Source organism: Callospermophilus lateralis, chromosome 7 (assembly GCF_048772815.1).
Source record: "Callospermophilus lateralis isolate mCalLat2 chromosome 7, mCalLat2.hap1, whole genome shotgun sequence".
Classification (NCBI taxonomy): domain Eukaryota; kingdom Metazoa; phylum Chordata; class Mammalia; order Rodentia; family Sciuridae; genus Callospermophilus; species Callospermophilus lateralis.
Window position 1 is genome coordinate 66,128,960 of NC_135311.1, and position 22,487 is coordinate 66,151,446.

Below are 22,487 nucleotides of genomic sequence, written 5' to 3' on the forward strand. Positions count from 1 at the left end.
CTATTTTTTGAGACACAGTCTTGTTATATTGCTCAGGATAGCCTCAAACTTCTGGGCTCAAGTGATCCTCCTGCCTCAGCCTCTTGAGAAGTTGTCCTGGATTACCTCTTTTTTTTTTTTAATTTACTAATTTCTTCTACTTTTATTGAGGTTTTATTTCCTAGAATTTTGTCCTTGGCCTTTTTTTCTTTCTAATCTGCACATTTTCCTGGGTATTTCATTCATTTTTGTGTTTTTGAGTAGTTCTGCATACTGAAAATTCCTAAATCATATTTCCTGTTAAACCCTGTTAGTTCCAGAAACCCATTTCTGTTTTTTAAATTTCCAGTTAGATATTCTGTAACACCTCCCCTCCCAAACTGACTCTACCTATTGTTTATTCATTTATTGGGTTAAACAACAAGTATTTATTTCTCATTATTCTGGAATGAGATCAGGGTACCAGCAGGTTGGAGTTCCGGCATTATGAAGGGCCCTCTTGCTGGGTCTTCACATAGAAGAGGGTAAATTAGCTCTCTGCTCTTTTGATAGGACACTAAGCCCATTCAAGAGGACTCTCAAGACCTAGTTTCCTCTCAAAGGCCACAATGCCAAATACCATTACATTAGGAATTGGATTTTAACAAATGGATTTTGGGGTAAACTAACATTCAATCCATAACCTTAAGAATTGTGCCCTAAGGGGTACAATTGTCTTTGGGATAAGAATAATAGCATAGCTAACATATATTGAGTACTTACTTGAAGAAAACCACTTAAACCTTGAACTTTATATGTGAATTCGTAAGACTCTATGAAGTCACTTTTATTATTATTATAAATAAAAGGAAATTAAAGCCTTGAGAGGTTAACTGAATTTTCTAAGTAACAGTTAATGTCATAACCCTTTATAGCTCTATAGCTGTATATATCGGAATTTTCTGTTTCTTAAGCACCAATCTTAGCCTAATAAAATCTTTGTTGTTGTAGTTTTGTAGTGCTGGGGATCAGACCCAGGTTCTCACACATGGTAGGCAAATGCTCTACCATTGAACACATTGCCAATCTCTAAAATCTTAATTTTGTTATGCTCCTATTCAGTCATGACTGAGAACTATCATATTTTCATACTTTACTCTGAGTAGCTTAAAATCTATTTCCAGAGACAGATGACTATAAATATAAATATTTCCTACTTTGGAGATTTGTTCATTCTTCTTCCTAGGAGGCCCTCTATTGCTGCATTAGATATTTCTCTCTTGGTTGATGGGAATTGACCCCAAATTCCTAGGACCTCAAGAATGCGAACAATGTGCTTTACCACTAAACTATACCCTCTAGCCTCTGGTATTTTTTTCTCTTGATCTCCTTTCCCTTTCCCACAATGATGAGATATATTAAGACAAAGTAGAGTACTCAAAATAGTAGGGTGTTTTATACTGGAAGCAACAAAAGAGAATCAAAACCTCTCTTCTTCCTAAATCTGTGTTGTAGTAAAACAGCTTAAAAAGTTTTTCTGCTTGAAAGATACTTCTGCCCTTGCAAGGCCAAGTGGAAACCAGGAAACAGGAGATGTGGACAAGGAAAATTCACACCTGCCCAATCTAGGTCTAAATACATTAGTGTTTCATGGTTTAGGCATTCTAAGCTGGGCTCAGTGATAACAAGAGAAGTAAGCTTTGTGCCACACATCAAGCCCTCGATCCCCATCACAACCAAGTTGAGACAGTTAAGGTATCTATCAAATCAAATCAATCTAACAATACAAAAATTTAGCCAATTTTGGGAGATGTTTTCAGTAAACAGGAACCACTACTAGGTAAGTTTTTCTAGCCCAAGTTTCCTTAACTGTAAAGTAAATATATATAAAGTAATATACACATATAAAATATATATGTGTGAATGTGTGCATGTGTGTGTGTGTATGTGTATCCAGCCTCATTTCTCTACACATAATCTCTAAATAGCTTTTCCTCATTGCAGTCTACCTTTCTAACATATGCACAGTTGTTACAGCAGCATTTCACAAGTCTGCTAAGAACTTGGAACTTGGTAGAATGTGTTTGGGTAGTGATAAGACTTTTTTATATCACCTATGTGTCAATATATAGTATTCATGTGAAAGTAAATTGAGTATAAGCTATATAGTAACTTTTCTTTCTTTCAAATGTAATAATTATCTATGGCTATAAAGTAGATAATTTCTTTTTTTAAAAACTTAATATATTTTTATTTTAATATTTCTTATATTTGAACCAACATAAAAATAGGTATATATTCTTTAGGCTTACAGTTCTCATACAATAAAAACTAAACATTTACAAATTAAACTATAATAAAATATTTTAAAAATGCAAATTAGTTATCTTATTTATTTAATATAAGAAATAATACTGTTTTGCTCAAATAGAAAAATGTTTTGTTCAAGAGAATCAAAATAAATCACAAATATTTGGTTTAATAGCAAAAAGCTATAGTTTCAGATTCATTTTGTTCTTAAACAATGTTTTTACTTTATTAATTAAGTGAACATTCTGAAACAATGTTTTTACTTTAATAAAATGAGAATACTTGTTCACATAGTTATCTTATTCAAACAGGCATATATAATTTCAAGTCTTTCTTTCCTCTATGATGGTAACCAGGAATACTAACTAAGCCCTGCTAAACATAGCAGTTCTCAAACACCAATTTTAAAGATATGAGAACCTACAGACTGAAAATTGAAAACTGTCTTTCCTAAAATCTGTGATAATGACTACTGAATACAATTAGTTTTAAATATTGAATAAGAACATTTTTGACTATTTATTTGCTATTATGAAGTAGATGATTTCTAACAATGTGCTATAGTGATTATTTCCAACCTAGAATTTATCAGATATGATTTTCAATATTTCTCAGATGTGCAATAAAATTTATGATGGCCTTATCACTGTCATATATAAGTTTAGAAGTCAATTTCTCAGTATTTACTTTTTAATTTCTTACCTGAAGGAGGCCAAATTTGTAAAGGTGAAATGTTTTTCACACTCTGTAAATGTTCTAATTCTTGATAACCAAATGCCGACTGGTGGTGATTTGGTGGTATGGCACACATATTTGTGGTCTGATGAACAAAAGTAGTTTTAGCAGAGGTTGTATCTTGCACAGAAGATTGTATCTGTAAAGACATAGTTATCTTTCAGAGTTTTAATAATACAAGAAGAATAAAAGAACAGAAAACCAAAAGACAAGAATATGCTTTAATGAATAAATTTATCTAAGTCATACAAACCCATAGGTATAATTATCCTTATTATACTAATGGGGAAACTGAGGTTTAGAAAGATTAAATAACTTGACCATCATGTAGCTTATAGTCTTAGTTGCTAGTACATATAGAAAATTTACACATGTTATTAAGCAGTAGTACTTCTTAATAGTTTTAGAAGGTTTTCAAAAGGTTCCTGTGATCCACTGAAATAAAAATTGATCTTTTATACCAATTCTAGAGACCAAATCATTTCCTTTATCCTTTTGTCCTTGCTGACTTACAGACATAAGGGAAGAAATCTAAAATTATATCATGGTCAATTCAAGACTATCAACAAATTCTGATTCACTATTCAGTTAACTAAACAGTTAACTGTTTATTAAATAAAAGCTGCTGAATGAAATAGCTAACATTTATTTAATGCTTACCACATGTAAGGCACCAAGCCAAGTTTTTAAATCTTGTTAACAATCCCATAAATTAGGTATAATTATTTTCTCTATTATGGTTTACAGTAGGACATAAAAATAATAGAAGTAATTTACCTTAAATCTCACACCTATTCAGTGGCAAGCTGTTATAGTACCAAGTTTAATAACATTTTCTACTAAGCTTTGAGTTGTAGACAGCACACAGGTAAATCATTTTTCCCCCTCCATCTATTAAGGGGATTGGAGCAAATCAGTAGAGAAGGCAAGTCAATGAATAACACCTATGTTATCCTGAGTAAACTAAATGCCATAGAAGGTGTACCTCAACAAAAAAGTAGACCCAAGCCCAAGTCAGTTGTTCAAGGTTAAATCAGCAAATAATCACTTTCTGAAATCTACAAATATACACATTCACTCACAAACATAAATTAATATATACTCTCTTTAATCATAAATGGGCATTTTATTCCTCAGTGAGTGAGAATGAAAAAAGTTTGAACAAAGATTGTATGACGAAGGCTTCAACAGTTTCTTCATAGTTTGACCTAATGTTTTGATTCCATTAATACTTATAGCAAGGCAGATAATTTGTATTTTAGAAAGAACAACTATTTGCCTACCAAGTTAAATGTTCTAACACTTCACTTGGGTATCTGAAGCCCTCCCCATTTATCTCTTACAAGCCCTTTAATTCCTTGCAAATGCCCTCAACTACCACATGACCCTAAAAATACCTGCTGTGCCTCATTTGCCTCTCTTAATGCTATTCTGTTTTTTTTTTTAAATAAGTCCCTGATTTGTATATCAATATCCTAATCATTTAAAACCCATTTTAAGGATTACCTCTTCTGTGAAGGCTTTCCCTCCTTCAGGCAGCATACATTCTTGCATTTTCTTAAAAAAATCATAACTATAGATTATTAAACATTCTTATATAATTTCTTAACTATGATTGCTTCCCTTTTCTTTTTTTTTTAAAGAGAGTGAGAGAGAGAGGGAGAGAGAGAGAGAATTTTAATATTTATTTTTTAGTATTTGGCGGACACAACATCTTTGTTTATATGTGGTGCTGAGGATCGAACCCTGGCCGCACGCATGCCAGGCGAGCGCCCTACCACTTGAGCCACATCCCCAGCCCTGATTGCTTTCCTTTTCACAATTTAGAATTCTTTCAAGAATTATTTATTGTTCTATTTATCTCACCTAATTAAATGTTATTATATAAGTTTGCTATAATTCTTTTCTTTCTTTTTTTATAATTCTTTTCTTTCTTTTTCTATTTGTCAAGGTTTCATTATGTTTCCCAGACTGGTCTTGAACTCATGGAATCAAGTGATCCTTATTCTTCAGCCTCCTAAGTAGTTGTGACTATAGGCATGTGCCACCATGCCTGGCTGTATTTGAGATGAGTACAGGATAAAAATTTTATGAGGATAACTACTTGAATTACTAGTTAAGAAAATAAAATTATATTTTTTGATTGTTAATTACTAATCACACAAAGAAGTGCTAAACTTGGTAGCCATTGGTTATAAACTTTATCTATAGAAACCCTATCATTTTCCACTAGCTTTTGTTGAAAAAGTACACATTATTGTGTGCATATACAACTGAGTGCACACTGGGAATTACCAAGGCAGTTTTTTTGTATTCAGATTCTCAAGGCTCAGCTAAAGCTCCTATTTGTTCTACTTATCTGTTTTGACTTACATAATAGCTACATCTTATTAGAACTATTAAGCCAAATAGTTCCTCTAGTCAAAATGTTTTTTAGGAAGAAATCTTTGAAACAGTTGAGCTGAAAATAGTGACAACTTTTTTTCATGCAAATAAATAGAAAACAATTTTAAGGAAAGCTATCACTATACCAGTGAGTTGTAGCATATATATTGTTTTCAATTCTTAGTTATAAATAAAAGAATTAATTTACCTTTACATTCTCTTTAGGAGGTGAATCATTCTGTTTTACTCCAGTAAACTTAGGAAATATTTCTGCAAATGTACATAGACAATTATTTCAGTATTTATCAGCTTAAAACTATCAAGTTACATTTTTTCCATATCAGAAACACAGTGGTAATTCAAAAGAATGCCTTTAATAACCTCTTATACCAAGAAATTCTTGAAGTCACAGGATTTTACCCTGTTCGAATTAGCCAAAATTTCTATAGGGATACCTGCTTTTTTGTTTGGGAAAAAAAAAATCTTTACTTTAATGGAATAGACAACCACTCACAAATTCCAACTTGGATTATGATCAGGTAGAAAAGAACAGTGTGTTACTTCACAGTAAAGAGCTTCAGTGATAGTTCAAAAAAGGAACAAGTTAAAACAGCAGAGATAATACGATTTCACACTAGCAGTACTAATTTACTAAAATCATCCTTTACCCAAGTAGTGATAAAAATAGCAATAAGAGGCTTAATTAAAATAGTTAAGAATTTACTATAAGAGAAGGGGTAATTTATTATCTGAGAGGATAGTCTTTTATTAAAAGTGAAATTATTTGTTTTCGTGGTGAGGTTTGCTCAGCTTGTTAGGCAGTGAATATTACATCTAATTAATTTTCTCTTTACTTCCAAGCTATTTGGCGGCCTCAACTCTATAGCAACAAATGAGTTTTATAGAACTTCCTTTACCTTTAGAAATACATGTATGGTTGACATCAGCAGTAGAAAATGATAGAAAAGAGCTTTCTTTGTCAGGGTGCGAATAGGTTCCTTTTTTTTTTTTTTTTTTTTTGCGAATAGGTTCTTGACTTTCCTTATCCTACAATTGATTCTGGAGCTATCCTCCCCGATCATAAGCCTAAGTCAATGTGGTAAAGCACCAAATTGGTAGTTACTACCTTGATCCATCTCTCCAAGCCAGCTTTCATGAACCATCAGAGCATTATTTGCTTCAGGCTCCAGGGTACCAAGGCTGGTCAATACCAAATATTATTCAAACTTAAAACATTCTAATTTTAATAATTACCTTCTGCCTCCTGAAATGCCATCAGTTTCCATTGGATGTGTTACTGTTCTTTCCTCTCCTAAAATGTTTGATGCTGGACATTGTTAAAATTGCTAAATGCCACTCAATGACGTGCTTTAATTTAAGGAATTCAAGTATTTAAAATGACATGAACCATCTTAATGTCACTCAACTACATATTACTTAAGAGTTGGGGTCAGGTGGAAGGTTAAGATTAGGAGACAGATTAAAAAGACTGAGGTTATAAATCCAGGTAGCCTTCACATTTAAGGGAGAAATTAGTTTCCGCTTTGAACAAAAAACAAAAAACAGACTTCATTAATATGATCATATAATATATGCACATCTATATATCTATCTTAATTATTCAAACATGTACCTAAACTACTTTATTCTATAACATAAACTATTAACTATAATAACATAGGACATACCACATTAGAGTTCTGTTAAAAAATTTAAGGGTATCACCTTAATTTTCTGACATTTAAAACTAAAGCTCAGAATTATAAAAATTAATACCTTGAAATCTGAACTTAGCAAAAGGTATCAAAAAACTTCAATTAAAGTATTAAGACCACATAACATATGTAGCATGTCTCATTAATATCTTAATGATTATATGTAGATGAATAATGATAGCCTACAACTTAGTACTCTGCATCTCATTCAAATCTCACCTAACTGCCTTCCAAAAGCACATTAATTAGAACTGCATATATGTTTACTCATGAGTTCCTGGCCTTCAAAATTAAAAGCATACATACATGTTTTCACCATTAAGCTTTAGATCAGACATCAATTAATAAACAACTTCTACCAGGCCTAGCAAACATCAATTAAATTGAGAACAATTACGACAACACACACATTGTCAACTAATTTCTCTGGGGAACTGTGATTACATGCATACCTACCTTAAGAGGATCCAACTGGGTAATATACGTAAACTACTAACCAAATACATACTATGTAAGTTATACAATGTTTGAATTTCACATACCCCAAAACTTCAATATAAAATTTTTATTTTAAATTATGGCAAAACAATCATAGAATTAAAATACAAGATGGAATAGTAGAGATCTGGTTGAAAGTCTCAGTTAATACCCATCACGTTATCAGAGCACTGAGACGGGTGTTCAATATTATTAAGTCAATTACAACTAAAAATCCTGAAAAGCTGAATAGAAATTTAATACCATAATGTACAAACAGAATAATGTTATATATAGCAGAAATAATTACTAAAGATTTTTAAATTAGAAAACCAAATATACTTCCACAGGACAGGGTATAAAAGTGATTGGAAGTCATTATGTGATGGTTCTGCCTCCTTACTTTATAGGAAAGAAAACAGATCCAGAGATGTTAAATTATTTGCCCGAACTTATCAATCAAATTATGCTCTATTGATAAAAAGCAAGCAATTGAATCCTAGTTACTCAGGAGACTGAGGAAGGAGGATGGCAAGTTTGAGGTCAGCTTGGGCAGTTTAGCAAGATCGTGTCTCAAAATAAAAAATAAAAAAGCCTAAGGATGTAGCTCAGTGGTACGGTGCCACTGGATTCAATCCTCAATATTACAATATATTAAACAAACAAACAAACAAATGGGTTAGGGATGTACCTCAGTGATAAAGTGTCAAGAATGCAGCGGGACTGAGCAAGCAATTAGTTTTATACTAAAAAATTCATTCCCCAATTTTCATTGAAGAGTTTGGTAGTTATTTTAATATTAAGAACAAAACCAATTATAAACTACCGACTCCTTTTACTAATGGCCTTTCAATTAGAATTAGAGAATGAAAAACAATAAACAATAAAATCACCAAAACCCCCTAAATGGTGGTTCTTAAACATGACAGCATCTTAGATTCTCCAAAGATATTTTTAACACGATGCATAGTTGGCTTTACTTCTCATTCAATTAATATATATATATATATGCAGTATTTGTAAAAAGTTTTATAGATGAGGGCTGGGGTTGTGGGTCAGAGGTAGAGCACTCGCCTAGTACATGGGAGGCTTTGGGTTTGATCCTCAGCACCACATAAAAATAAATAAAGAAAATAAAGATATAAAAAAGTTTTATAGATGATTCCAATGTGTTGCTAAAATTGAGAAGCACTAATCTTGATAACCTGTTTATTCAAGAAGATTTAGTTTGAATAGAAAATTTAAAAACTCATAGGGCAGAAATGACTATTATTCTAAGACCCCAGGCTCAATATGGACCTCAATATATAGAAGGCTTTTTTTAAAAAAAAAAATTCTTTTTTTTTTGGGGGGGTGGGTAGGGAGAAGAGTGCGGGAGTGTCCCACCCAGGCCTTCATACATTCATACATATTGCACAAATACTCTACTATCAATTTTATTCTTCTAGCCCTCTGAACCAAAACACTTTAATTGCTGAGAAACTTAATCATATTCTTGTCACTTCTATAGAAGACCTAGCTTATAGTACTAAAGACTAATTTATTTCTACTTTGAAGTTACCAATAACTAAGGTTAAAAAATGTTATTTTAAAAACTAATAAATCTTGGGGCTGAGGTTGTGGCTCAGCCACAGAGCATTTGCCTCGTGCATGTGAGGCACTGGGTTTGATCTTCAGCACCACATAAAAATAAATAAAATAAAGATATTGTGTCCATCTTAAAAAAAAAAAAAAACTAATAAATCTCATTCTCCGAACATTATACTAAAGCCAATAAAAGCCCAAAGCCCAAAGGATGAAGTGACAAATTTACCTGAAATTTTATCCAGGTAAAAAAAAATTGTGAAGTGGTATCATAATTTACATTGAGTTTTATTTGTGTTTAATTGTATAACAATTGAAATTAAACATGTCTAAATACATTCTATTTTATACCAGTTAAGTATTTGAGCTTATATTCAGACAGTTCTTAAGAGTTATTTCTTATAAGGTTTCAATCAAAAGCACTACTATTGATGAGCAGCCCCATTTGATTTTTTTTTCTACGTAAGTTTGTTAGTCACAGGATTAAAACTACTAGTTATATTCTTCTCTATTATACTACTTAAGGTTGTTAAGCATTAGAAAACTCTTGATAGAGTGCATGTGCATACTAGCAAATCCTAAACAACACAGGATATATATGCATTGGGAATTAATTTAATTTTCAAGTCTTATCTACATCTTTGATCTAAAATTTAACAATATTTGACAGTTAATGAAAAATAATTTTTTCTTTTAAAATAAAAACTAATTTTTAAGGTTTTATATTTATACCAGTTTCCTAAATGTTCTTATCTACACATATTTGTATATGTAAATGATCTATTTATATAGATAATTTAAATGATCAAACTAAATTACAATGAAATTTGCAATGAAGGATGCTTTTAGTCCACAGATACTCATTTTCATTTTTTAAGGTTTTGGGATTTTATTAATAATTCTCTATCTAGAAACAAATTGTTGGCATAAAATAAGAATTAAGTGAATTTCCTAAATTTGTAAATAAAACTTCACTTGGAAGTCAATGCTCGGCTCTGTAATAAATACTTAACAAAATAAAAATTAAGTTTATATTTTACAAAAGTATATAAACTTAAGTTTGAAAATGATAGAAGATACCCATTTAAGGAATATAGAAAAAGTACCCTAAACTACTTCTTACAATATTTGAATATTTTTCAGATATTACACTCAAAACATTTGTCACGTCTAAACAAAATAATACAGTAAACAGACCAACTCATTAACTGTAAGAAAGATAATTCAATAATCTTAAGGAATTAGAAAAGGTAATTTAAAGTTTTTTTGTTGACAAGTCAAGTTCTAAAAGACTTGTGACTTAGTTAAGAAAACTAAGTTGCTATAAAAATCAGAAAGACAAGCATTTGAGCTGGGTGTGGTGATACAGGCCTTATAATTCCAGCGATTTGAAAAGCTGAAGAAGGAGCCAGACTTAGTACCAAAAAAAAAGTAGAAGAGAAAAATATTATAAAGGTCAATATCCTTCTGTCAGAAGGGAGTATGTAGACTGGGGTTTTAGCTCAGTGGTAGAGTGTTTGTCTAGCATGTGTGAGCCACTGGGTTTAATTCTCAGCACTGGATATAAATAAATAAAATACAGATCCAACAACAACTAAAAAGCAAGAAAAGAAATTTTTAAAAAGGGAGTATGTCACAGAGCATTCAATAAAGTTTCCTCCCCAAAGTTTTGAAGAAATTACATTATATTCATATCTTCTATACTGATAAATAATTAAAAGCCTATTAACTAGAGCTCTGGGAATCAGAATATTCAATTAAAATTTTCAGTTTTGAACAATTAATAAGTAATTATTTGAATATATTTAATTTTCTGCAGAGCAGTGGATCCAACCAAAATGATTGTGTGTGGGGATGGGGGTAGGGGCAAACACTCTACCACACATACTGGTAAGCACTTTACCACTGAGCTAGACCCCAGCTCCTCATTTAATTTTTAATAGATTATACAGCATATAAATCTTTGATGAACTACCTAATTTTCACAATTTTTTTTTCTGAGTAAGTAGCACCATTTCCCCCAACCCTGAAACTTTGACAAAGGATTTGTGATCTGTTCTTTGAAAACGTCATATGCAAGATTAAGAACAGTAGATGCTTTAGTTATTTTAATAATAGGTATTGCTTTTGATATGGTCTGACTTGCTTATTTCACAACTTAAAATCATTTTGCTCATAATTTTTATTATTATTCCCAAGGAAGTAAAAAAAAAATGCTCTTAGCTTACATACTAGAAATTGAGAGCCTTAAAGTTTTCTTTTTTTTTTGGTACTGGGGATTGAACTCAACAGGGGCACCTCACCACTGAGCCACATCTCCAGTCCCACTTTGTATTTTATTCAGAGACAGGATCTCACTGAATTGCTTAGCATCTCACTTTTGCTAATGCTGGCTTTGAATTTGTGATCCTCCTGAGTCACTAGGAAGAGCCTTAAAGTATTTTTATGGGTACAAATGAAATTAATATTTAGGAAAAAAGGTCCTATTTCTTCATTACTTAATATCAAGCAAAGATATAATTTTGCTATTAAGTTAAACTTTGCATTTGCAGTTTAGAATACACATAAATAGTGTTTTTTTCAGCAAAGTACATAGAGACAATTAAAATTTCAAAAATAAATGACAATTTACATTATCAGGTTAGAAGAAAAATTGACGTTAGTGTCACAAGCTGTGCTATTCATAATGTAGGTCAAAACAGAAAAATTGGGACTGAGGGTACAATTCAGTGATAGAGTGCTTGCTTGGCTTAGTATGCCAAAGGCCTTGGGTACAACTGCCAGTGTTGTCAGGAAAAAAAAAAAAAGAAAAAGAAAAAGAATGCTACTCTGACTTCATTTTAATAGTGAATTTTTAAAAACACTTTTAATTGAGGACGATGACATTAATCAAGAATATCGATCATAAAATAAGAAGTCAGCAGTATTTTAAGATTAGAATTCTGCTGGACACAGTGGCACACCCTTGTAATCCCAGCTGCTCAGGAAGCTAAAGCAGGAGGATCTGGAGTTCAAAGCCAGCCTCAACAACAGCAAGGCCCTAAGCAACTCAGTGAGACCCTGTCTCCAAATAAAATGCAAAATAAGGCTGGGGATGTGGCTCAGTGGTCAAGTGCCCCAGAGTTCAATTTCTGGTACCAAAAAAAGGTTAGAATTCTGAAAATTTGTTATTCTGCTAGAAGTTAGAAAAACATGATAGATATCCAATCATTTTAAGAATATATAGTTGGCAATAAACATTCTTTCCTTCAAGCAACATACTAGAATATTCTATCAAACTGATAATTGAAATTAAAATTAAGGTATTTTAGGGCTTGGGTTGTGGCTCAGCAGTAGAGCGCTTGTCTAGCACAAGGACCTGAGTTCGATCCTCAGCACCACATAAAAATAAATAAAGGTATTGTGTCCAACTACAACTAAAAAGTATTTTATTGAAAAGCTCTTTATGTTGTATTTTTCCTCTAGTATTCAAGGCATTTATTAGCAATAGTCAAATGATACACAAACTAATTGTTATAATAAAGGTTATAGCTTACAAATAAAAGACAAAGTGCTCTAACTTATTAGGCCACAAATGCTTTATTAGATGACATTACAATTGCTAATTACAATTTAAAATACTAAATGCAATTTAGATTTTTTCCAGTATTGCTTTATCTTTAAAAGTCAAATATAAGGAAATACTGTATAATCAGAGCCCTAAATTAATCTAAAAATTTTCTAGTATGACAAATACCAACAAAAGAAAAAATTGTTTATTCTTACAAAATTGTTTGCCACTATATAGAAATGTAAAAACAAAATGCAGCAACCAACACCACATAAATGCAAACTAAACAGAACCAAAAGTAAAATAAAATGTACTGTTAAGCCAGCAGACCCTAACTATCAGAATGAAAAAAGAGGGATATTCTTACAAATGGCAAGAATTTCTGATGTCACACTAGTCTATGTGGGATTTTTAAAAGAGAATTGAATTTCATAACAAGAAATATCTCATTTAAAATAAGCAAAATTTAGGCACAAAAACATCCTATATTCTGAATTTGCCTTTTGGTCAATAATGGTCAACCACTGCCAAGTCAGCATCCTTGGGGCAGTGAATACCTGTCAATTGTATGACTATTAATGAAAAAACACAAAGAAAATGTGAATGACCTAAGCTTGACACAACAGATAAACTATAAAATGTAATATGGTACTTTAGCATAAATGTGAATCTGGATTTAAAATATATTTTTCTATAGATGGAAGACAATATTCTATAGTGAAGAAACCAAGAAAGTGAAAAAATAATCTGCTTTGCAGTTTCTGGGATGACTGACTTCTTAAATCAAAATGACTATTCAATTCAGAACATAGTATTACAATAGGACATACCTTGCAACATTAGAGTGATTTGATATATCATGGAGAATAAATTGAAAGATTCCCTCAAAATTTCATTTTGTAAAAAGTGAAAATCAGTGTTTTATTAGCTAATATTTTCTGGTTTAAGATCTGGTATTATTTATTAAGGTACTATTCCACCATGAGTAACTTATTTTCAACATTGTAAACCTACAAGGCACATATGTATATGACATTTCTTTTTACACAGTTATCTTTTTTAAGAAAATAGTAAGGCTGTCTACATGCAATTAAATAATTAGTGTGGCATCCAGATCATAAGTTCTGGGCAAGTAACAAATCCTTCTTTAAAATATACGTCTCAATATTACAATAAAATAATGTTCCCACCAACAGAGGTACACTTAAGGAGGCAGCTAACCTGGTTCAGAATCACTGCTGTCTGAAGAGCTTGAATCACTGCTGCTGCTTTCAGACTCTGATGAGCTGCTGCTGCTGCTGCTACTGCTATTGCTATTGCTGCTGCTCTCACTCAGGCGGGATCCACCTCCAACTGCTTTCAATGGTTGTGTTTTCTCAGCTGAAAACAGAGAATCACATTAAAATGCCAAATGAATTAAATGACAAGAACATTTAAAAACTACCACCTATACCAGATGTGGTGGTTATGGTACATGCTAGTAATCCCAATTGGGGAAGCCAAGGCAGGAGAATCACAAGTTTGAGGCCAGCCTCAGTAAATTAGTAAGACTCTAAGCAACTTAGTGAGACCCTGTCTCAAAATTAAATATAAGAAATAAAAATGACTGGGGATGTGGCTCAGTGGTAAAACTTCTCTGGGTTCAATACCCAGTACCAAAAACCAAAAAATTGCTACCTACGTTTTGTTTGCCGTTTTCTAGAATTTAACTGATTGTTGACATCCAGTAACCGCTTTTCCAACTCTTGTTTTTTCTGTGAATGAAGTTCTTCTTTGGACTTCATTATTTTCTTAGCTATGTGATTTAGGAGTAAAAAGAGTTAGCAAAACCAAAGATCAACACAATTCCATACTAAATTTTTATTAATATATAGAAATACATACCATGAGGTTTTAGTGGTCTTTTTCTTAAACATGCCACAACATATTTTTCCAATTCTCTTAGTGTTGATGCTTTCAGTGTTTCAAAGTCAATCTCTATCTCATCAGGATTGGAATTTCTTAGTGAGGGTTCTCTTGATTGTATTATATGAACTACTTTCCCAAGTTTATCTCCAGGGAGTTTGTTTATATCCAAACTTAGCTGTCTTTTCTCATCATAGTTCATAGGCTTAGCATTATCTTCATCTTCAGACTTCAGAACAAAGGCCTGTTGTTTCCTCTTCTTTGGTTGGCTGAAACAAAAAGTACACTTTATTTCATTAATTTTATTTTACTATTTTATTATGGTGTTAGGGATTGAACCCAAGGCCTTGCACATGCTAAGCACGTACTCTAACACTGAGCTATACCCCCACCCAAATTTATTTTAGATAGTGTTATTCTTGTTTTAATAAGTCATCATAAAAGTTACTTACTTGCTCTTGGACTTATCCTTTGGTTTCACTTGCTTAAAGTTTTTCCTTGGATTTTCATCTCTGGTATTAACCTTTTCTCTTTTTTTCCCCCTTTTAGATTTCTCATTCTTTTTCTTTAGTTTACGGAAAGGTACTTGAGACAGAACCTGTAGCTGTTCATGAACAGCTTTAAGCTGATAAAGGGGAACAAAAAGATCTTTAAACATTCATGGCTCTAAATAATTAAATCACTAGATAAAAATTTGAAGTACTCCAAAGAGAGTATCCCTTGTGAAATTCATATCATATTACATTCCTTTCAGGTTTTTATTTCACTTCAGAAATTCACTGTAGACTACATTAAACTACATTAAACTTCAGACACTATCCTGCTCAACCTATAAACTTAAACACTCCTCTAAAAATAGACCAAGAGGACTGGGCATATAGCTCAGAAGAGGAGCATTTGTCTAGCATGTCCAAAGCCCTGGGTTTGATTCCAGGACTGTAAAAAAATAATAATAATAATAAAAATAAATAAATAAATAAATAAACAGGCCAAGAATTACTTTCTGGGTGGTCTTTAATTTTAATAATTAACTTTTCAGGTTTGATATCAGAACAGATTAACCTTTTATCAAAAAAGGAACAATGTTAAGATCTCATCCACAAAGTCTCTTAGATTATGTCATAAATCATTTCAGTGAGAATCAACAACTCATTGTGATTGAGAATACAGAATATAAACAATGGAACTATGAAAAAAGTTTTATGAATATATAGATAAATGAAAGACTATTAAACACAACAAATGTGCCAATAAGTACATAAAGCCACAATTGCTAAGTGATCTAAACATAATATCTTTAAATCAAAGAGGAGAAACCTGGTAATGTGGCTCACTTACCTCACAGGTAAGAGGCTCCGAGTTCTAACTCTACCATCATAAACAAAAATCTATACAAGAAACCAGGTGTGGTGGTGCATTACTGTAACCCTACCAAGTTGGGAAGCCGAGGCAGGAAGATTTCAATTCTGAGGCTAGCCTTAGCAATTTAAGAAGATCCTATCTCAAAATCAAATAAGGGGTTGGAGATGTAGCTTAGTGAAAAGGAGTACTCCTGGGTTCAATTCCCAGTATGAAAAAAAAAATCTACAAGAAGGATTTTATAGAATATTAGTTCATAGAATATTAGAACTTGTCTCAATATAACCAACTACCTGCTCCTGAAGCTTTGCAAGACGCTGAACTCTCTCATCTTCAGAATCATCAGAAGACTTATCTTCAGAGGACGCTTCACTAGTGCTTTCTCTACCAAGGGCTTTTGTAGTATCATTTGTGAGATAACAAACAGGCATACTCTCAACAGGCTCATCGGGGATTTTGGCAAAATGCATTTCAAAAACATCCTGTATTGAAAAAGCAGACTGTGAAGGTTTTCTGCATTTCTGATTCAATGCAGCAATAATACTATTTAACAAATAGTATATTTCAGTATCATATTTTGATAAGAATTCTTTAAGATACACCAGAAGACAAACCCATGCTTCACTGCCTGGTAATCTCAGCAAATTTTCTCCATTTTCCATGCATAGACTTCTCAAGTTTTATAGGGAACCTTCTTTGAAAAGTTCTACAGTTGATGTGTCATTCTCTTCTAATGGCTAAGACTCAGAAGTCCTTGAATTTCCCCTTCAGTGGGATGGGTATCCTAATCAACCCTATCTCAGATATCTACTGAACCTACTTCATGAATATTTCCCCAACTTTTTCTGCATGGTGGGCAGCTTCATTAAAAGACTTGCTACTGAACAACGTAAGTCAAACCCAAACAGTTTAAAAAGTATTATTTATAAATTATTTTGTGATATTTAGGATTGTATTATTCTTTAATTCCTGCATTATAATTCTAAAATTTTTTAACTATATTAGGAGGAAAATTGCTTTCAGAGAACAAGTAAAAACTCACCTGAAGCATTCTAGCCATTGCTACTACTTCATGATCTGGAGGATTGTATTTGTAGCAATTCATGAACATTAATCTAACATCTGCAGCAAATTCATATGCATCCTTATATTCTTGATTGTCCATTTTCCTCTAAATTAAGGAAAAGTTACAAGTTTCACAGACAATATAGTTCAATTCAATAACTGAGTACCTATTTTAAGTGTTTATATATGAAATAATTCAGTTGTACAGAACATAGAAAATAACAAAACCAATAACTCAATATCCATATTTGACAAACGTTAAAATTTGACATTTCATATTTCTTAGACTTTGAAAAATAATCCAATGAATTTTTATAGTAGAAATAATAAAGGGGGCTGGGGTTGTGGCTCAGTGGTAGAGCGCGTGCCTAGCATGTCTGAGGCCTAGGTTCGATCCTCCATACCACATAAAAATAAATAAACAAAATAAAGACATTGTGCCTAACTACAACTAAAAAATAAATATTAAAAAAAAGAAATAAGACGGGAGTGTGATCCATACAAAGAAAAGGACAGAAATAAAACCACAAAGGCAGAAAACCACAGCATTTTCATATAACCACAATAGACAATTTTGATAATAAGAAACCAAACAAACAAAAAGATAATCTTAAGCTGATCCTGAACATTTAAATGAAAGAGTAATAAGAGTATGGGTTACAATTTTGATGGCTACACAGAAGGTGTTCTAAGAGTGGGACATAGAGTATCTAAATAGGCATCCATTACAAAAAAGAAAAATTTGCAAGAAAATCGAACAGACTTTTAAGCAAAATATATATATTAATGGACAAGTCACAAACAAATTCAAAAAGCAATATACAAATACATTATGCTAGACAGCATTTGTAATTTGAAAAAATAAAACGGCTGGGTGTGGTGGCATGGCCTATTATAATCCCATCTACTCAGGAGGCTAAGGCAGGAGGATAGGAAGTTTGAGGCCAACCTGAGCAACTTTAGCAAGACCTTGTCTCAAAATAAAATTTAAAAAAGGGCTGGGGATATTGTTTGATGGGAGAATGCCTGCCTAGCACATGCAAGGTTTGATCCCCAATACCACACACAAACATACAAGTTAAAAAAAAAAATGAAGGTAAAATTTACAAGAGACATAACTTTCTACCAATCAGATCACTGTCAATTGAGAGTGGCTTCAGAAAACTAAATCAAAGTCACCTTCATTTTAGAGTCCTGTAAGCAGTCTATAAATTGCTGCTAGGGAAAAACACTATAAATATCAAATAGAAGGATATTATTCTTATTTTTTTAAATTTTTTATTAGTTATTTTAACAGCAGTTTTTGTCTTCTTTATAATGTTCTTTTGTATTTATGAATCAGATTTCCTCCCAGTCTAATTTTTCCCCAGGTTTCTTTCATATTCTCTGTTTCAAGTTTGCCCAGTCTAATGTGTTTTCTTTACTTCATGATTGTCGTACAAACTTGTTTCCCATGCTTGAAACATCCTATAAATTACTAAGTTCTATCTATTTTTAAGATTTGATTCAGGTTTACCTATTTCAGATGTTTCATGATCTATGAGTTAGTATACAGGGAAAAGAAAGAAAGCACTATTTTAAAGAGAAAATGGCTAAACATTTTTAGAACTTAAGATACAAATATTCATACTGAAAGTGCTAACTTCCAGTTAAGATGAATAAAATAAAATATGCAGCTAGATGAGGAAAGACACATAACTTATAGAAGGATGACCAAGCAAACTGACAGCAGAAATCAGCAAGAGATGTTGGAATATGTCTTCTAATTGCTGAGGGAAATAACTGTCATTTTAGAATTCTATAGTGAACTAAAGAATCATTCAAGTATAAGGGTAAAATACAGTTTAAGATATAAACTAGTAAGAGTTTACCACCTAAAAACTCTCATGAAAAAAACACTAATATTACATTTCAACAAAGAGAACAAACCCAAAGAGGAAAAAGTAGGATGCAAGGAATGAGGGTGAGCCCAAAATATGGTAATATGTTAATAAACTTTATGTTGCTGATTAAAAAAATAAAACTGTGTTAAAAAGAAGAATCAAACATGTAGACAATAATAAAGGACAGGCAGTACAATGGGTATGGATTATATTATTCACCGTAACCCAAAAATTGTGATGAAGAACAATGAATATGATAGGTACAGTTGTGCACGCCTGTAATCCCCATGCTCAAAAGGGTCAGGCAGGAGGATTACATGTTCAAAGCCAGCCTGGGCAACTCAGCCAGACCCTGTCTCAAAATAAAAAATAAAAGGGGCTGGGGATGTAGTTAAGAAGTAGAGCACCCCTGGGTTCAATCCCCAGTACTGCAAAAGAACAATGGATATATTAACATGAGAAAAGATACATTTTAAAATGTTCCAATGATTCACTTCAGGTGATGTGATTGGTGTTTTCATTTTCTTCATCTTCTTCATTTCATTGCAAATTTCTTGCAATATAACTTTTTTTTTTTTTTGTCTTTGTTTAAACTCCTGGGCTCAAGTGATCCTTCCTGCTACCTCAGCTTCCTGGGTACCTAGGATTACAAGTGCACCCCACCATGCTCAGCTTTTATAATCAAGAAATGAAGTTCCTTTTATTAAGGCAATATTTATTTACCTTAATAGTTCCAAGATCCATTGGATTTTTGACAATGTCATAGTAGTTATGAAGTCCCAAAGCATTAGCATCAACAGGATTATAAAAGGGCCACGCATATGATAAATGTTTCTTTGCAAGCAATTCTTTAAGAATTTCACTACAGTGCTTTAATTGTTCAGTTACTGTAACACTTCTTACAGCCTTATATTGTTGTTGAGAATCTGGCAAATCATTCTTCAGCACATTTTCGTTTATCGGTGGCATTCGCATTGATTTTTTTTCAGTAAGTGTCGGAGAAGATTCATTACTTGCTTTAACTACAGAAGTTGTAGGAGTTGTTGTATCTGCTTTTCTCTTCACACCTCTTGTAACCTAAAAAACAATTCAACAAGAAGAAGCTATACTTAAGCATAAAGTCATCAGGTTTTTAAAAATAAGGGGGACCAATTACTGATGCCAAGTTTTTATATAATTTATAAAACAATCCATGTATTAAGTATTAATAAAGGTTAACTTTTCTTTTATAGACAAAATAAATAGAATATTAAAATATTAAAATATTTTCTTCCTACATCCCAAAGAATTGCCTTTTATAACCCCTTAAGATAAATAAATCAGTCATAGCTATATCAAAAGTTTTGTGAATACTTTAAATCAACTAGGGCATACAATTTTAAAAAGATAACTAATGCTATCAAGATATCAAAACAGTTCAAATTCTACCTAAGAAATCTTCAACATTTGGTTAGCATTCTAGGTGTCTGTTCATACAATGTTCAAAGAGACAGGAACAGTATTACTTGGGATTGCTATATGCTGAAGACAATTATCATAGCAACTTTTAAAAAGTATAAATATTACAACATCCAAGTATATTGAAATATTTCAGGAACCAATAATTTAAAAATGACATACTTGGACCACAGGTTGTGAGCTTGAGTTGAGTGGAGCTCCTTGTACCATGCTTAAGGGAGAAACAGATATCTCAGGAAACACAGAGGGAATCTCTTGCTGCTTAAATACATTTTCTGTTGCTTTGGGGGATGCTTTTTCTTTTACAGAAGAAACTAAAAGGTTCTGTTGAGTGCCTAATGAAGTATGAACCAAAGTTAAATATCTGAGTTAGAACAAAACACTATTTATTTTTGTTAGTATTCCATCTTAATGTAGGTCAGCTTTTTAGCAAAATAGAACAAAATGCTTCCATTCTTTGAAATCTTCCCACACATATTGTTGCTGATAGTATTGGAACAATTTCACAGAATTTGGGTCACAATCTGAAAAGATACAATCCCAAATGCTGAAATCATAAAACATTAAAATCCCTAATGTCTAAAATCTCAAAATTTTGAAATTCCAAAAATAATTCTGGAAAAAAAAATTTAAAATAAGTTTATCTGCTTTTTTTTCTTTTCAGTGGTGTGGGGACTAAACCCAGGGCCTCAGGCATGCTCAGCAGGTTCTCTACTCTACTACCGAGTTACACCTCCAACCCAATTTAAAATTTTGAAAGGGGATTTGAGAAAAATAAAGATGCAACATAACACTTCATAAGACACTTTACAATAAAATAGGCAATAACAACAAATTTACTTTCCCAAGCATAAACACTCCAGTGTACTAACACCAGTCACAAAGGCATAACAATCAAGAGCAGATTAACCATATTCATAAAGAAATAAGTTTAAATTATTAAGTTTAAATCATTACAATTAGTAATTGTATGCATCTGGTTTTTTTTAAAGAGAGAGAGAATTTTTTAATATTTATTTTTTAGTTTTCGGTGGACACAACATCTTTATTTTTATGTGGTGCTGAGGATCGAACCCAGTGCCCCGCATGTGCCAGGCGAGCGCGTTACCGCTTGAGCCACATCCCCAGCCCTGCATCTGGTTTTATAACTGAAATCTTCTGAAGTACTGTGATGTACAACCTAGGCCTTTTGATGAGAACAATCAAAAACTGCAATTAATTGCCATAGAATATGTATGTACTCACTTTTTTTTCCCCTTGAGGTAGTAGGGATTAAATTCTGGGATTGAGCATCATAAGCAAGTACTCTACACTGAGCTACATCCCAGCCCTAACAGAAACAAGCTTAAGAAACTATACCTTATGAATGCATATTACAAAAATAACATTGCTTCAGTTATTGAGGAAGTTTCAAAACTTTTATATATATGAACAATGTTATGATGATGCATTTCTATAGGTCAAATTTGCAAAAAAAGGCATAAAATTAGAATTTTAAAAAAATCTTTATATAATTTATATCTCCAATATTAGAAATAATGTAAAAATGAGATATATAGCATGAAGAACTGTAAAAAAATATTGCTGACAATTCAAAACAGTTTGGGGAGAAGCCCAAGGGTGGGGGGTGAAAGAAATGAAAAAAGCTAAAAGTTTGACAAATAAAAGTATCTAACAGAAATAGATTATAGGCAGTTTCACAGATGCAGTCCATAAGAATATTCATGATCATTAACTATATTTTGAAGTTCTTCATCACAATGAATAGTTTGCTTCTTCCCCTTTGCTCCTACTCCTATCCCTGGCTCTCCTCAGAGCATCTGTTCACATTCATTTCCTATATGGCACTGATCTTTTAAAAATTATCTATGATTTGATACACCCCAACGTGAGCATTTCCTACTAACTTTTTCCACCTTTTGTGCTGTCTTGATGTTGTTTTGGGTACATGGAAATTTATTCCATATGTATCCATACAAGGAGCATAGCTTTGGTAGAAACAATACTGGTGATCAACACCATTGTGTGTCTTCCTATTCTGCTATGCACAAAATTATTTTCAATTCAGTCAGTAACTCTCTTGACTTATTTACAAAAGTACAG

General features: G+C 32.2%; 1 protein-coding gene across 3 annotated transcripts in view; it reads right to left on the reverse strand.

Moving 5' to 3' along the window:
- The window catches only part of Brdt (bromodomain testis associated), a 45,835-nt gene that overhangs the window by 13,230 nt on the left and 10,118 nt on the right, over nt 1-22,487 (reverse strand). For 2 of the 3 annotated variants that reach the window (XM_076861951.1, XM_076861950.1), the window contains 11 exons: nt 20,547-20,719; nt 19,650-20,003; nt 17,021-17,149; nt 16,272-16,460; nt 15,072-15,244; nt 14,599-14,888; nt 14,396-14,509; nt 13,936-14,094; nt 5,597-5,658; nt 4,510-4,560; nt 2,971-3,142 (listed from right to left, as the gene is read on the reverse strand). In XM_076861951.1, the coding sequence (XP_076718066.1) occupies nt 2,971-3,142; nt 4,510-4,560; nt 5,597-5,658; nt 13,936-14,094; nt 14,396-14,509; nt 14,599-14,888; nt 15,072-15,244; nt 16,272-16,460; nt 17,021-17,149; nt 19,650-20,003; nt 20,547-20,719 (1,866 nt within the window). Of the gene's footprint in view, nt 1-2,970; nt 3,143-4,509; nt 4,561-5,596; nt 5,659-13,935; nt 14,095-14,395; nt 14,510-14,598; nt 14,889-15,071; nt 15,245-16,271; nt 16,461-17,020; nt 17,150-19,649; nt 20,004-20,546; nt 20,722-22,487 lie in introns of all 3 variants that reach the window. The other variant, XM_076861949.1, reaches the window with a different exon arrangement.